This window comes from Meleagris gallopavo, chromosome 1 (genome assembly GCF_000146605.3).
Source record: "Meleagris gallopavo isolate NT-WF06-2002-E0010 breed Aviagen turkey brand Nicholas breeding stock chromosome 1, Turkey_5.1, whole genome shotgun sequence".
In the NCBI taxonomy this organism is placed as follows: domain Eukaryota; kingdom Metazoa; phylum Chordata; class Aves; order Galliformes; family Phasianidae; genus Meleagris; species Meleagris gallopavo.
This window is the reverse complement of record NC_015011.2, coordinates 185,996,048-186,009,206: the sequence shown is the minus strand read 5'-3', so window position 1 is coordinate 186,009,206 and position 13,159 is coordinate 185,996,048. Positions and strand designations below refer to the sequence as shown.

At 42.5% G+C, this 13,159-nt stretch overlaps 1 protein-coding gene and 1 long non-coding RNA gene across 4 annotated transcripts; one reads left to right on the top strand and one right to left on the bottom strand.

Moving 5' to 3' along the window:
* Positions 1-6: 6 nt before the first annotated feature.
* LOC104909405 lies at positions 7-5,117 on the top strand. Of its 2 annotated transcripts, XR_792308.3 has the most exons (3): positions 7-326; positions 2,215-3,374; positions 4,799-5,117. It is a non-coding gene; the product is annotated as an uncharacterized LOC104909405 (long non-coding RNA). The 2 variants fall into 2 exon arrangements; XR_004158664.1 differs by having other exon boundaries at positions 2,215-5,117.
* A 743-nt stretch (positions 5,118-5,860) lies between these two features.
* Positions 5,861-13,137, bottom strand: TMEM126A (transmembrane protein 126A). Of its 2 annotated transcripts, none has more exons than XM_010706192.3 (6): positions 13,071-13,129; positions 12,820-12,892; positions 11,475-11,599; positions 8,147-8,340; positions 6,835-6,949; positions 5,861-6,280 (listed from the first exon to the last, which is right to left on the bottom strand). In XM_010706192.3, the coding sequence occupies exons 3-6, from the start codon at positions 11,588-11,590 to the stop codon at positions 6,082-6,084; spliced, it is 624 nt and encodes a 207-aa protein (XP_010704494.1). In that variant the 5' UTR covers positions 11,591-11,599; positions 12,820-12,892; positions 13,071-13,129; the 3' UTR covers positions 5,861-6,081. The 2 variants fall into 2 exon arrangements, with proteins under 2 accessions (XP_010704494.1, XP_010704495.1); XM_010706193.3 differs by having other exon boundaries at positions 6,141-6,280; positions 6,815-6,949; positions 13,071-13,137.
* Between the last annotated feature and the right edge of the window lie 22 nt (positions 13,138-13,159).

Below are 13,159 nucleotides of genomic sequence, written 5' to 3'. Positions count from 1 at the left end.
CTGCAGGCGGGGAACGGACGGTGCCGACCTGAGGCTGGACGGCGTGCGGCTGTCGGTAGAGATAACGTTGACCCGGCTGGGTTTCTGTCAGCCCGCTTATCCCAGCTGAAAACGCTCGCTTAGAAAACCGAAACCTTCATTAAGACGTCGTCGTCGGACGGCAAGTAGTAACGATCGGCAAAAGAAAGCATGCGTATAAAATTGTGCTGCCTCTTGGTTATACATTACTATTAAAACCTCTCTGACAGTTTCTCTTTTAGGTGCTTGCCCTGCCAGGCTCCGTTGTGTAGGGGTTAAAGAGCAGTCGTTTCCCACCTCGCAACCTGGTAAGGATCAATATATTCCCATAATGCGGTGTCAGACAGCTTGCTTTGCTTGTGCCGGTCTCGTTCATGCGGTGACTGGTCCAGGAGATGGTATCTCTGGTCCCTGCCTTGCTGTGATGTTTCTAATTCCTAACTCAGTTGTGGAAAACAACATTCTGAGTAGCTGCTTTCTGTTCTAAATCAATATGCGCACAGTAGCCGGTCAGTGAGCTGCGTTTTGAATTAAAAGTAAATGCTTTCTGCCATTTGAAATAGGAATTTTCTATTGAACTATGAGCATATGAGCAGCAAAAGGGAAAATATGCTAATGATACAACATTTATAGTCTTTTGTCACAGGGGAAGTTCCAAAAGAACAAGTAAATTGCTTTTAAATGAAAAATGTGACCTGATGGCTTAAAATACAGTCCAGTGTTAAGGATACACAGTCCCTTTAGAATTATCCTTTCCTGCCTTTCTTGAATTCACGATGCAGGGCTTTTCCTATTTGAACAGAACCCAAACGCTGCTAAGGTTCAGTGGAACCTTAACGTAGAGAAATCACTTTTTTCTATAGAACTCCAGTGAGAACTGTGGTTAGCATCATGGAGGGTTGCAAATAAGTCAGTACTTCTCACAAGTAATCTCTGTGCCTGTGCACACTGCAATTCCTTTGTTACTTCAGAGTAGCTTTACATTTTAAAGAAACTGCATGTATATGCATGTGCTTAATTTTACAGTAGAGATCATAGAATCATAAAATTGCTCGGGTTGGAAAAGATCTTAAAGGTCATTGTGTCCAACCACAACCTAACCATTCTACCCTAACTCTAACAACCCTTTGCTAAATCTTGTCCCTGAGCACCACATCCAAATGGTTTTTAAACACATCCAGGCATGGTGACTCAACCACCTCCCTGGGGAGCCTATTCCAGTGCTTAACAACCCTTTCTGTAAAGAAGCTTTTCCTGATGTCCAACCTAAACTTACCCCGTTGCAACTTGAGGCCATTTCCCCTTGTCTGTCACCAGTGAGAAGAGACCAACCCCGCTCTCACTGTAAGCACCTTTCAGATATTGGAAGAGAGCAATAAGGTTTCCCCTCAGCCTCCTTTTCCCCAGACTAAACGGCCCAGATCCTTCAGTCTCTCCTCATATGGCACATTCTCCAAGCCCTCCACAAGCCTTTTTGCCCTTCTTTGGACCTGCTCCAGCACCTCAATGTCCTTTCTATACTGAGGTGCCCAAAACTGAACACAGTACTCGAGGTGAGGCCTCACCAGTGCCAAGTACAGGGCAGGATGACTTCCCTAGTCCTGCTCACCACACCATCCCTTATACAAGCCAGGATGCCGTAGATGTTAATTTAGCTTACTCTTACAGTATCCAGAAATCCGTAACTTCATTCAGTTCAGCAGAGGTTGGAGATGAGCAAATATGTGACTAATTAATTGAAAAATTCTTCCTGATTAACTGAGATAGGAGGAAAACTGTTGATGAACAACAGTATGTATTCTCTGGTAGTAGCATTTCTCCCCATCACACAGGATGAGCGGGTAGTTGTGTCATAATGCTGAGGTGGTTTTTCTGTACGTCAGCTGGGGGAAGAAGGATTGTGAGAATGATAATATATGTAAAGTGAGGTTTCACAAAGAATAGATTTAAATCAGTCCCGTGTATTAACTTCTTTAAGAAAATATTCTAATTAGTGTTTTGGAAGTCTTGTTTCTTACAGCCTTAAATTTGGTATTTAAGGCTAAGCAGAAGAGTTTTCTCCCAGCAATTGGAACTGTTGGTACTACACCTTATCAAGTGCTCCTCGGTACGAAGAATATGATTTTTCTTTGTGAAACGTCACTGTGTGATGAAGTATACGTGTATTTAGCATCCTTGTTTTTCTTTATGCTAAAGTGGATTCAGCTGTGTTGGGGCAGAAGAGACGGGACCAGCTGCTGGCCACATTTCCTGCTTTATTTTAAAAGGTAGTATAAGAAATGAGAATAAAGAGGTAACAGGGCTTTTGCTATCTTTGTTTAAACAAACAAACGAAAAAAGGTTGAATGCTGGGATTCATTAACTGTCATCTGAGATATTTTTTAGAAGACAGTATTCTATCAAGCAGTGCTTTCAGAATTCCATCTGTTCAGGATGCACTGCCAGCACAAGAGAGACTTAAGATATGCATTACTGCGGTGGCATCGGCAGGACTGTTCCAAGGTTCAGTCTTTAGCTGTGTGCTCTGCTGTAAGTGGTGGGTTGTGCCAGGACCTTCTCAAGATATGTGCTGACTGATCCACAAAATGGAAATTAGTGAGTTAGATTGAGCCTAGGTTGAATCTGCCTGGCTCAGGATTCACAACCATGCTTCAGTTTGAATTTTAGTGTGTGCATGAGGAGAAGGGAAACACTAAATGCAGCAAGTGTGGGATGTTACAGTGGCATTTCTACAGTCACTTCAGTGCAGAAGTTTAAGTTAAATATGCATTATTTCATTTTGCATCACTACAAAGCAGTAGGAGTTAGAGATCTATGTTATGAAGCTGCACATCACTCCAGCCATGAAACCACCTGTGAGCTGTGTCTGAGAGTAGCTGATGTTCTGGTACACACAGTGACATAGACCTGAACAAGAACAAGGTCAAGTCCCAGAAAGTAAGTGGCTGCAGGCATATCTAGTGCCTGCTGAGTCATATTTAATCCAAATAGAGGGGAGGAGATTATTTGAAACTAACCAACTGTACCATCTGTATGGTGTATTAATGTAGCTTTTTGAAGTGGAAGCCTTGAAATGACTATAACTTAATACTTGAAAATATATTGTAAATGTTTCTTTGTAATGACGTGCCATCCAGATGAGATATCGTAATAAAGTCAGACCTGTTGATCTTTCAGTTGATGGGCTCAGATGTTTTCTTCATCTTTTTCCTCTCGCTGGTACCTTGCTTTAATTGAGTGCTTCACTACACAAAATGGGAATCAGGAAAATTCTGCTGCGTGGGTAAGCTGATGGAACAGAAGATTAAATGGATCAGCACATCCTGAAGGAAGGTTCTTGCTCATCTGTCTTTCAAGTTAGTTTGGGGTAAAGAAGAAACAAAGGCATTGTTCCTTGAACCAAAGATAGAACTGTTCTTCAGCAATAACTACATTTTGTATTTCACAGCTGTTTCCCTTTATTAGTGTGAATATATCTAATCAATAAGCCACAGAGGAGTGGAGTTTTTACATTCCGTGGGCTGCAGTCTCCCTCTGCTATCCTTACTAAGTTCTGAAGTTTGATAAATAGTAATGTGCTCTTAGCCATAATGTTCCATCATACTGTTGTTTCTATGTTCAGCACTAGGGTGAGTGTATGTTAGAGGGTTCTGAAGGGACAGCATTTGTAAAGCTCCAGAGTGAGCCATGTGCTGCTGTGGACTTTAATTTCTATTACTCTTAAATGCATTATTTGTAAAGAGCACATTAAAGAAATGTGCTGGCTTTCAGTGCTGAACTGCCTAACTATACTAAATTTTCCAGTATTTCTTCACCCCAAGATCACCTGGAGCCTATTTCGAGTTCAGTAAGAAGCAATTTCATTCTTGGTTCACTGGTAGTCTTTTACAGACAGCACATTAACTTTTCTTCTGTTTTCTGAAGAGCTTAACAGCATCTGGAGGAACATCTACCCAGCAACTGCCCACAGAACCTCTGTTCTCAAAAGCTAGCAAAGAGTTTCCCTGTGAGAATCAACAAGATTCTATTTGTAGCATTATATTTATAAATGTTTCAAGGATTTATTAGCTGTTGTGGATACTCAAATGGGTTGTGTTTAAAGAACACCCTGTGTAAAACTGCACCTTGGCAGTAATGGAGTCTGTGTTTTCTCATCCAACTGCTGTTGGATATAGAGAGCTGGAGAAATAACACTGCCTCTGCTCACTGGCAGGAAGGAACATTGAGATTTGCCATCTGAAATGAAAAATGTACAAGATAAACACTAGAAAAGTACTAATTTTATCTTCATTTTTCTTTATAGCCAGTCCCTTAGTGTCCTTCTGGTAGAGTTCAGACTTAAACTAATCATAAATCTATCAGTACAGGCTATTTATCAGGCATGTGACGTGTAGTCTGTGACTGCCTCCTTGCAGCTATGAAGGTAGCAGAAGGCATACAGATCAGACCTAAAGGAATATTGTTTTCCTCTTGTTATACAGAATGCTCTCTACCTTCCATCCTAAAATAAGAGTAGAGAACAGTTTGTCCTCACTGAATCATTTAAAAGCACAGCATGCATTTTGATTAGTTGGAGAATAATTACCGCTTGAATTGATAGCAAAATAAAAACAGTGCATGGAATGGAAGGAGGTTTTGAACATCACCCATAGTGTGAGGGTCTGCTTTCACTGTCAGCCATGTAAACACTCAAGTAACCACCTCTGAACCATTCATTTTCTTAAAGACACTAGTGCAAAGTAATAGCTTAAAATATTATTGTTTTTTTTCTTTGTCACAGGTAAGTGGTTCAGTGAGTTAAAGTCTGATGATACAACTCCTGGAAATACCATCGTTCACTGCCTAGTAAAATATTTGTGAGAATCACTAAAGTGGAGGATGATGAAGGTAAGGCTGGCCAAAACGTCCCCTTAGATGCAGGTCAGTGTGAGAACATAGGAATACTTCAGGCCAAGCAAAACTAAACCAACTTTGTGTAACAGCTGTTGCTGTAGTGTCATTTTGCTGCTTTGCCTGTACAAATAAGGTTATAGAGAAATAATAGCATGATTTTCCTGCTATAACAAGGAAACTAAAATAAACGTGAAACTAAAATACAATCTTCATCAGTGTCCAACTTTGAATTTTTAAGAAAGCCAATTAGGGGTCTCAATGCTGAATTCTTAAAATATAAATTACTGTTTGCATCTCGGGGGATAGTAGAATTTAAATAAAATGTATGTAGCTGCTGCTCAGTAACGATATAGGTTCTACAAAGAAGACCATGCAGCACACTGAGATGATTGCTTCTGTAGAAAATCCTATTGTCTTTACTCAAAAAGATGTTAACACTGGTCCCAGTACAGACTCTTGAAAAGCACTGCTTGCTGCTGGTCTCCAGCTGGACATCAAGCCTCTCGAACATAGAGCTGTCAGGGTGAATACAGGCCTGACTCACAAAGAAAGCACTCTGAACCACTAATTTCTAACTAGAGGATGCTGAGATACCGCAGCAGCAGCCCTTTGAGGCCTCTCAATATAGTTCATTGCTTCAGGAGAAGACCAATTTCAAGGCAAACTGGTTGGAAGACAGTTTGTTCCAGTTAGGCTTTTTTTGATCCCAGTGTAAATGCATGTGCTGGGAACACTCTGACATGAGTATCACTCCTGACTGCTCTGTGATCATGGTGTTCCCTGCAGTTTATAGCTGTACCCAGGTAACAGCCCGAACAAAATGTGTGACAGAAATTCTACTTCAGTGAAGTTCAGGGAGGAAAGTACTCAGATTTTGAGGAATCTCAAGAATCACCACCCTACAGCCAAACCTTAAGCATGCAATAAAAAAATGACTTATTTTTCCCTATTTCCAAAGAAAACACTTCTTTTTATAGAGATGTTATCAAGGTATATATTCTGTGTCAGGCATGATGAAGAACTTAACTTACATTCAAGTTCAGGGTTGAAAAGAATGTCAGCACACAGTCTTAACCTTGTTTTCTATTAGAAGAAGGACAGCAAGCACCAACTTCTTTGTTTATTACAGTTTCTTATCCATGGCAACTGGAAAGTTGTTCAACTTCAGGCTTATAACTCTTCAGGATCCCTGCTGGGCTTCATCTGCTCCAGTACTTTGACATATACTCCATGATGTTTACTGGCAAGAAAAACTCCAGTCAGAGCCTGTATAAGCACACCAAATCTCATCTTTCTAAAGACAGGCTGAGAAACTGAGAGCCAGAAGCGCAGTAAGTTCTCTTTCCCTGGCAAGGGAGACGAAGAGTACCTAAAAAAACATAAACAGGGGTAAGAACTTATTTTACTTTCCTCCATCCAATTTAAGCATTGGTATTTAAAGTCAGTAAAAATACTTTGGGTAGATATTATTCTTTTCCTCCTCTCCTAAGTTCACCTGGTGGTACTGGAGTACTGAGTTCTCCCTCTGGTTAGATGCTGTAGAATCACACCTGCCAGGGAGTTTGGGTACTGAGCACTTCAGAAACATTTAGCTACCCAGCCAAACACCACTAAGAAATGTTCACTGCTTTGGGGGATGGGGAGCCTCAATTTAAAATGCCCACATGTATCATGCATAGCTTGCAAGATTACAAGCTAAACTCAAATGTTGTACAGTACTCCAGTTTTGTAGATCTTCTTCTCCTGTTTGGAGGGTTGGAAGCATACCTCTTATGAGCTCTTCCCTGTAATTCAATGACTGGTACAAATCACCTTTCATACAGTAAAAGCCTCCAGGAAGATACTGTGTGAAAATTCACACGATTTAAACTGAGAGCTGGAAATACAACCAAATTTAACTCACTGCAGATTGATAAGACATACTTGGCTGCAAGGCTTCCGTTCACAGGGATAGCCATGAAGATAGGGTAGAAAGCACCCACAACAGCACCTATTAATCCTCCTCTGACCACGGCACAGACTTGGCAGTCCAGCTCACCTGCAGGACAAGCAAAGCATTTCATTGTCAATATCCACATAGCTCTATCATATTGTAAGCTGCATGCTACACAGAAACAGGCACTTTGCAGAAATGACCAAGGTATTGCAGGATTTTAATTTTTTTCCCTTTTTTTAAAAAATCTCCTTTTGCAAAATAAAACAACTCTCGTTCCAGCTGTGATGAGTAAACAACAGTGGGCACTAAGCACCAACAGCATTGCTCTGGCATTCCCCCTGCTCAGGACAGAGGGAGAAAATATGATGGAAAGAATGCTCACAGACTGATATGACAGGGAGTTCATCCACCATGTACCATCACAGGCAGAACAGTCTCAACATAAGGGAGATTAACGTAGCAGTGAGCAGTAAGGTAACAAACTAGAGCGTTGAGAACCAAAAGCAAACTAAACATGTCCCACAGGCAGCAGCTCCTGCCTGGGGCTGCTCCTATAGGGGCTCTCTATGGGCTGTGCCTCCTTCAGGCTCTTCCATGGCTGCATGAGGAGATCTGCTCTGCATGGTGCCTGTGGGCTGCAGGGAACAGCCTGCTCCACCAGCAGCCACTCCCAGGCTGCAGGAAACAGCTTCTCCATGCCTGGAAAACCTCTACACTGACTTTTGGGGCTGCAGGGCTGCTTCTCTCCTATTTCTCACTCCTCTCTCCCAGCTGCTGTTGCACAGATTTCCCCTCCCTTCAATTCACTCTCCCAGAGGTGCACTCAGTGTTGCTCATGGCTCAACTCTGCCCAGCAGAGGGTCCCTGTGGGAGCTGCTCTGACACAGGGGCATTGCTGGGCTCTGCCACTCCTGCAGCCCTGTTACCAAAACCTTGCCACGTAAGCCCAATACACTAACCTGCAGAGAATTTATCACTCTAAAACCTTTTAATGAAATGGTACAGATAGTGAAAACCAAACTGCTTTGTTGGAGTTCAAATGTCAATTTCACATGAGTGTAAAGTACTAAAAATCAGGGAGGACTAACAGGAAAGAATTATGTACAAGTGAAAATACACATACCTCTCTCCCTCACTTGCAACTTGAACAGCTCACTGCTGCCCAACATACTGCATAATGTTTTTGAAACCCTGCTTTACCAATCAAGGTTTTCAAGATTTGCAGAGAGGAACAGCTCATCCAGTGTTCAGTATGCACAGGAAGCAAAGGCTTTTTGATAACAACAAATTATGTTTTACCTGAAAATAGAGGGTCATGCAGGAAAGCATCATAAACTGCCACTGTTGAAATAAATGGAATAACAGCCATTGGCAAAGCAGATATTATGGCAGCCTTTCTGATATTTAGGATCTTCCTGAAGAAATTATTTGCTGTTAAGCCACATAAGCTTGCATTTCCTGCAAGGAAGTATGATCCATGATTACAAAGGTTCCTGTAAGAAAATAATAAAAGAAGTCTCTTTAGACAATGAGGAACATAAAAATTGCTTTGTTTATTCAGTGCTACAGTTCATTTCTGAGTAGTCTACAATAAGAAGTGCAACATACTGTTTTTACAGAACTGGAGCTACTATTTTCCCCATCATAACAGAGGGACTGCATTCTGCTATCATGTTTTTAACATACAGCTCAGAGCAGTTACTGATGGTGAAATGTATAATGTGGTGAGAGACAGTCTTCATTTAATAGCTTGACAAACACTCCCTGCTGCATTCATCACAGCAGGTAGTGGAAGGGAGGAATGGAAACGTGCCAGTTTCACAGTCTGTGATTCATCTGACTTGCAGAGGGAAGTTGTGCATTCCTTATCATTATGCCTGTTACTGTCAGTTGATCAATGAAAATAATGCTTTGTTTGGGTTTCCACAAACCTAAACATTCCAAGAATAATAATCATTGCTAGGCAAATCAATTAATGGACAGGCACCTCAGTTCTGAGGCTGTGCCAATAATGTTATGTTAAAAGTGTATTTTTAAGTGTTTCATAAATTGTATTTACCGCTGAAAGCCTCAAAGATAATCAAATGCTTCACCAATCACAAAACACATGCTAGGGCAAATGTCATACCTATTTGCAGAGTTATCAAATGTAACAATAACTAAAGATTTACCAGCTAATTTAAGTTATGTTAAAAATGCACCTACTTAAAACTCTTCCACATTAAAATGGTCCAGAAGAGGACCACTAAGATGATGAGAGGGCTGTGAAGAAAGATTGAGGGAGCTGAGCTTGTTTAGTTTGGAGAAGAGAAGGCTCCGGGGAGACCTCATTGTGGCCTTCCAATACTTGAAAGGAGTGTATATATATATAAACAGGAAGGGGAACGGCTGTTTACAAGGGTGGATAGTGATAGGACAAGGGGGAATGTTTTAAACTAAGATAAGGGAGGTTTCGGTTAGATATTAGGAGGAAGTTTTTCACTCAGAGGTGGTGACACACTGGAACAGTTTGCCCAAGGAGGTTGTGGATGCCCCATCCCTGGAGGCATTCAAGGCCAGGCTGGATGTGGCTCTGGGCAGCCTGGTCTGGTGGTTGGCGGCCCTGCACATAGCAGGGGGTTGAAACTGAATGATCATTGTGGTCCTTTTCAACCCAGGCCATTCTATGATTCTATGACTAATGCTCAGAGTAACACTGAGCACTCATAAACCATATAAAACATTAGTAGATTTAAGTGCTGATTCTGGAAAGCTTTAACAACAAAAGCATCTGACAATCAATGACACTTGATTGTCTTATTTCCATTTTGAATAAGACAGTACTTTCATTCCTTGTACGTATCAGATTTTCAAACATGGACATATGCTACTCACAATTCAGTTATGATGTTAATGCAGCACAGGAATCTACCTGGTCAAATATTGCTCCTGCTCTTATTTAGGAGTCACAATGCATTTGTTTGTTTGCTTTAAGAAATGGACATATTTGCTTTTTAGATCACCATTCTCACAGTTCTGAATATCATTTAAGGACCATCTCCAGAGCACAGGTTCTGAAAACCAGCCATATTATTGCTCCATTTACAACCACAGATAGTGAAATGCACGTGTGCATATGCATACATACAGAACACTGAGATTAAAATTTATCAGTGTATTTGAGAATCCAATTAGAGCACAACAGCATACACAGGAGGAGCAGAATCTCATCAGTCTTACTGATGTACAGAATAGCTGCCCAGCACAAAAGGAAAGAAAGGGAGGACTGAAGAGTTGTTTCTGTACGCTTTAATATCAGCTCTCTGTTGTTAAAAACACAATCTTTGGTGAACATGAACTATCAGTTTGACTGCAGCACACTTCCAGCTGTCAGTGATCCACCCAGTAGGGCATGCAAACTTCAAGGCCTGCTAAGGCAGCTTCAAATGAGGATTGAGGCCCCCACAACAGAACTGCGTCAGGAAAGGGTCAGGCTGGGTTTTAGGATAAGGCCCTACACCAGAGGACACTGGGCATGGAACAGGCTGCCCAGGGCAGTGGGCACAGCCCTGAGCTGTTGGAGCTCAAGGAGCATTTAGACAATGTGCTCAGGCATGGGGTTTGGGTTTTGAGTGGTCCTGTGTGGAATCAGGGCTTGGACTCAATGTGCCCCCTGTAACTTGAGATATCCTGCAATTGTTATGACAGCTATTTCTTTCCAAGGCCCAGCAATCTCTTGGTACTGCAGTTTCTATCAAGAGTTACTTGCCTTCCACTTAGTTCCCAGTTCAGGGGAAGGAGATGTGTTTTAAGTTGTGTACAAGCACAGCAAATCCTACACAGAGTTACAACACTGTAATATGAGGGATAAAGCTTTGGTGTTAGCTTCTCTCACCTGGGTGAGGAGACCCTATGTTACTAGCTGTAGTTTGCTTAGCCAGCAATTTAGTCCTATTAGTTTAATAATAATTAAAAAAGCTTTTTGTTACTTTGAATTATTCAGACAAGATGTATGCAAGATATCTGTGTCAACCAGCTCAGGTCCAGTCTGACTTTGCAGTGAAATACATTATAAAACACCGGTGTCTGTGAAGCACAGAGGCTATTTAGCTATTTTTGTGCTGCACAGTGCCCCTGCTGATGAACCTGGCATATGGCTCTGGTCGATTTGTAAGCACCACCTGGCTTCCTCAGCCTCACCTTCCTGAAACAGAGAGCAGCACAGAATGAAGTGCAGAAAGCAGCAGTGTGATGCTCGCTCCATTCTGGCCCTAGGCCAGCCCTGCTTAATGCATGACAACTCCAGCAGAACCACATGGGTATCTGCCTTATGCTCTCCAGCATTTCAGTTTCCTAGAAAATGCATGACTGCATGAAGGCTCAGAGCCAGTCGGGGCTAATCAGCCATCTCAGAACCTTAAGCACTGGGAAGCGCATGCCAGAAACCAACTTAGCAGGACCACTGACACATAACCATATTTGAGGAATACAAAACAAGTTTTCTCTTCTGGATAATAAGAAGCTTCTCTGCAATTCAGTATTTTTGTAACTGTGAGGAAGGTTTGCAATACAGAAGAAAGTGGAGAGAGAACAGTCTCCAAAAGACTTTAAATGTTTGATACAGTTCATTCATTTCAGCAGCACTTACTGATCTGATTTAGGAAGCTCATTCAACAACTTGTGTATGGTTTCCACCCGCTTCACTCTTTCCAAATATAGTCTTCGCTGTGGAGAATCTAGTTCAAGAAATTCTCTTCCTGTCATTTTGAAGTCCTGAATCATAAGGAACAAAAGAATGTAATCAAAGTTACACACCCCCAGTATGCACCAAACGAACACTTGCATTCCTTTGCAATACGCAATCAGAAATGCATTTCCTATTTTTGTGGCAGCTATCAGATGTAAAACGTGCAATCCAGCTCCAGAAGTCTATGATATTTTTGACTGCATGAACCCTACTGAGCTGCTTTCTTTAGCAGGGGGTGTCGCAGATGGGGTTTGACAACCGTTTTGAGCCAGCTTAAGTGCTCACTCTGATCACTCCTCAGACACCAGCTCCACAGCATCTCCAGCCCTGGGGGCCAGGCAACAGCTTGCTGAACTCACACAGTTAGAAACCACCTGGAGGCAACGAGGGATGATAGGGAATGGCCTTAAGTTGCTCCAGGGGAGGTTCAGTTCAGATATTAGAAGTTTCTTCTCAAAAAAGAGTGGTGAGGCATTGGAAAAGACTGGTCAGGGAGGGGGTGGAGTCACCACCCCTGGAGGTGTTCAGGAAACAAGGAGATGTGGCACTGAGGGATGTAGTTACTGGGCATGGTGGGGGACGGGTTGGTTATATATATAACCATATTGTGTAAAGATTTACAGTAATCATAATGATATCTACTGTCTGCTTTTACATGCCACCACTAATGTTTGTTTTTTTTTTTTTTATTGGTGCTCCTAGCCACAGACACCACATATCAAGTTATCAAGTTTTGTTAGGCACAGTACGTAGTGATTTAAAAGCTTTTTTAAGGTATTTTTCTGCAATGGATGGAGAATTACCCAAACATAAGTTGTCCAATTGTAAGTGGCTTAAGTTTATTTTCTGATTTGAAAGCTATTTCCTAAAGTCCAACTACACGACTGTATCTTATAAATACCTAAAGTACAGGAGTCAAGGGACAGGGCCAGGCTCTTTTCAGTGGTGCCCAGCAACAGGACAAAGAGCAATGGGCACAAACTGGAACACAGGAAGTTCCATATGAAGGTGAGGAAGAACCCTGTTACTGCGAGGGTGACAGAGTACTGGAACAGGCTGCCCAGAGAAGCTGTGGAGAGATTCAAGGCCTATCTGGATGTCTTCCTGTGCAACCCACTGCAGGGCACCTCCTTTAGCAGCGGGTTGGACTCGATGACCTCCAAAGGTCCCTCCCAACCCCTTCTGTGATTCATCTCAGACTGGGATACAGAAACAGGGAACGCAGTAACAGAAGAACAGCGCTCACCTGGGGTCAGCAGGACCAGCACAAGGTTTGAAGTCTTTTCTTTCTGCGGAGTTTGGGTTGAGGACAACCAGACCTGTTTGTGTGGAAAACGGCACACGTGAGAGGAAACACTGCGTTACCGACCAGTCGGTGTCCTCAAGCAGAGCTGCACTGCCGGCTTCCCTCCATGGGCTCCCAACAGCCCACCCCCCCACTGCCTTCCCCTCTCCACATCTTGGGTGTCCTCAAACCCCAAGGGCTTGACACTCAACTGCAGGATCTCCAAAGTCCCACCAAAGCCGCCGAGCTCCTTCTTCACGACCACACGTTGCCCCAGCCCGCCCTCCCGACTCACCGCGCC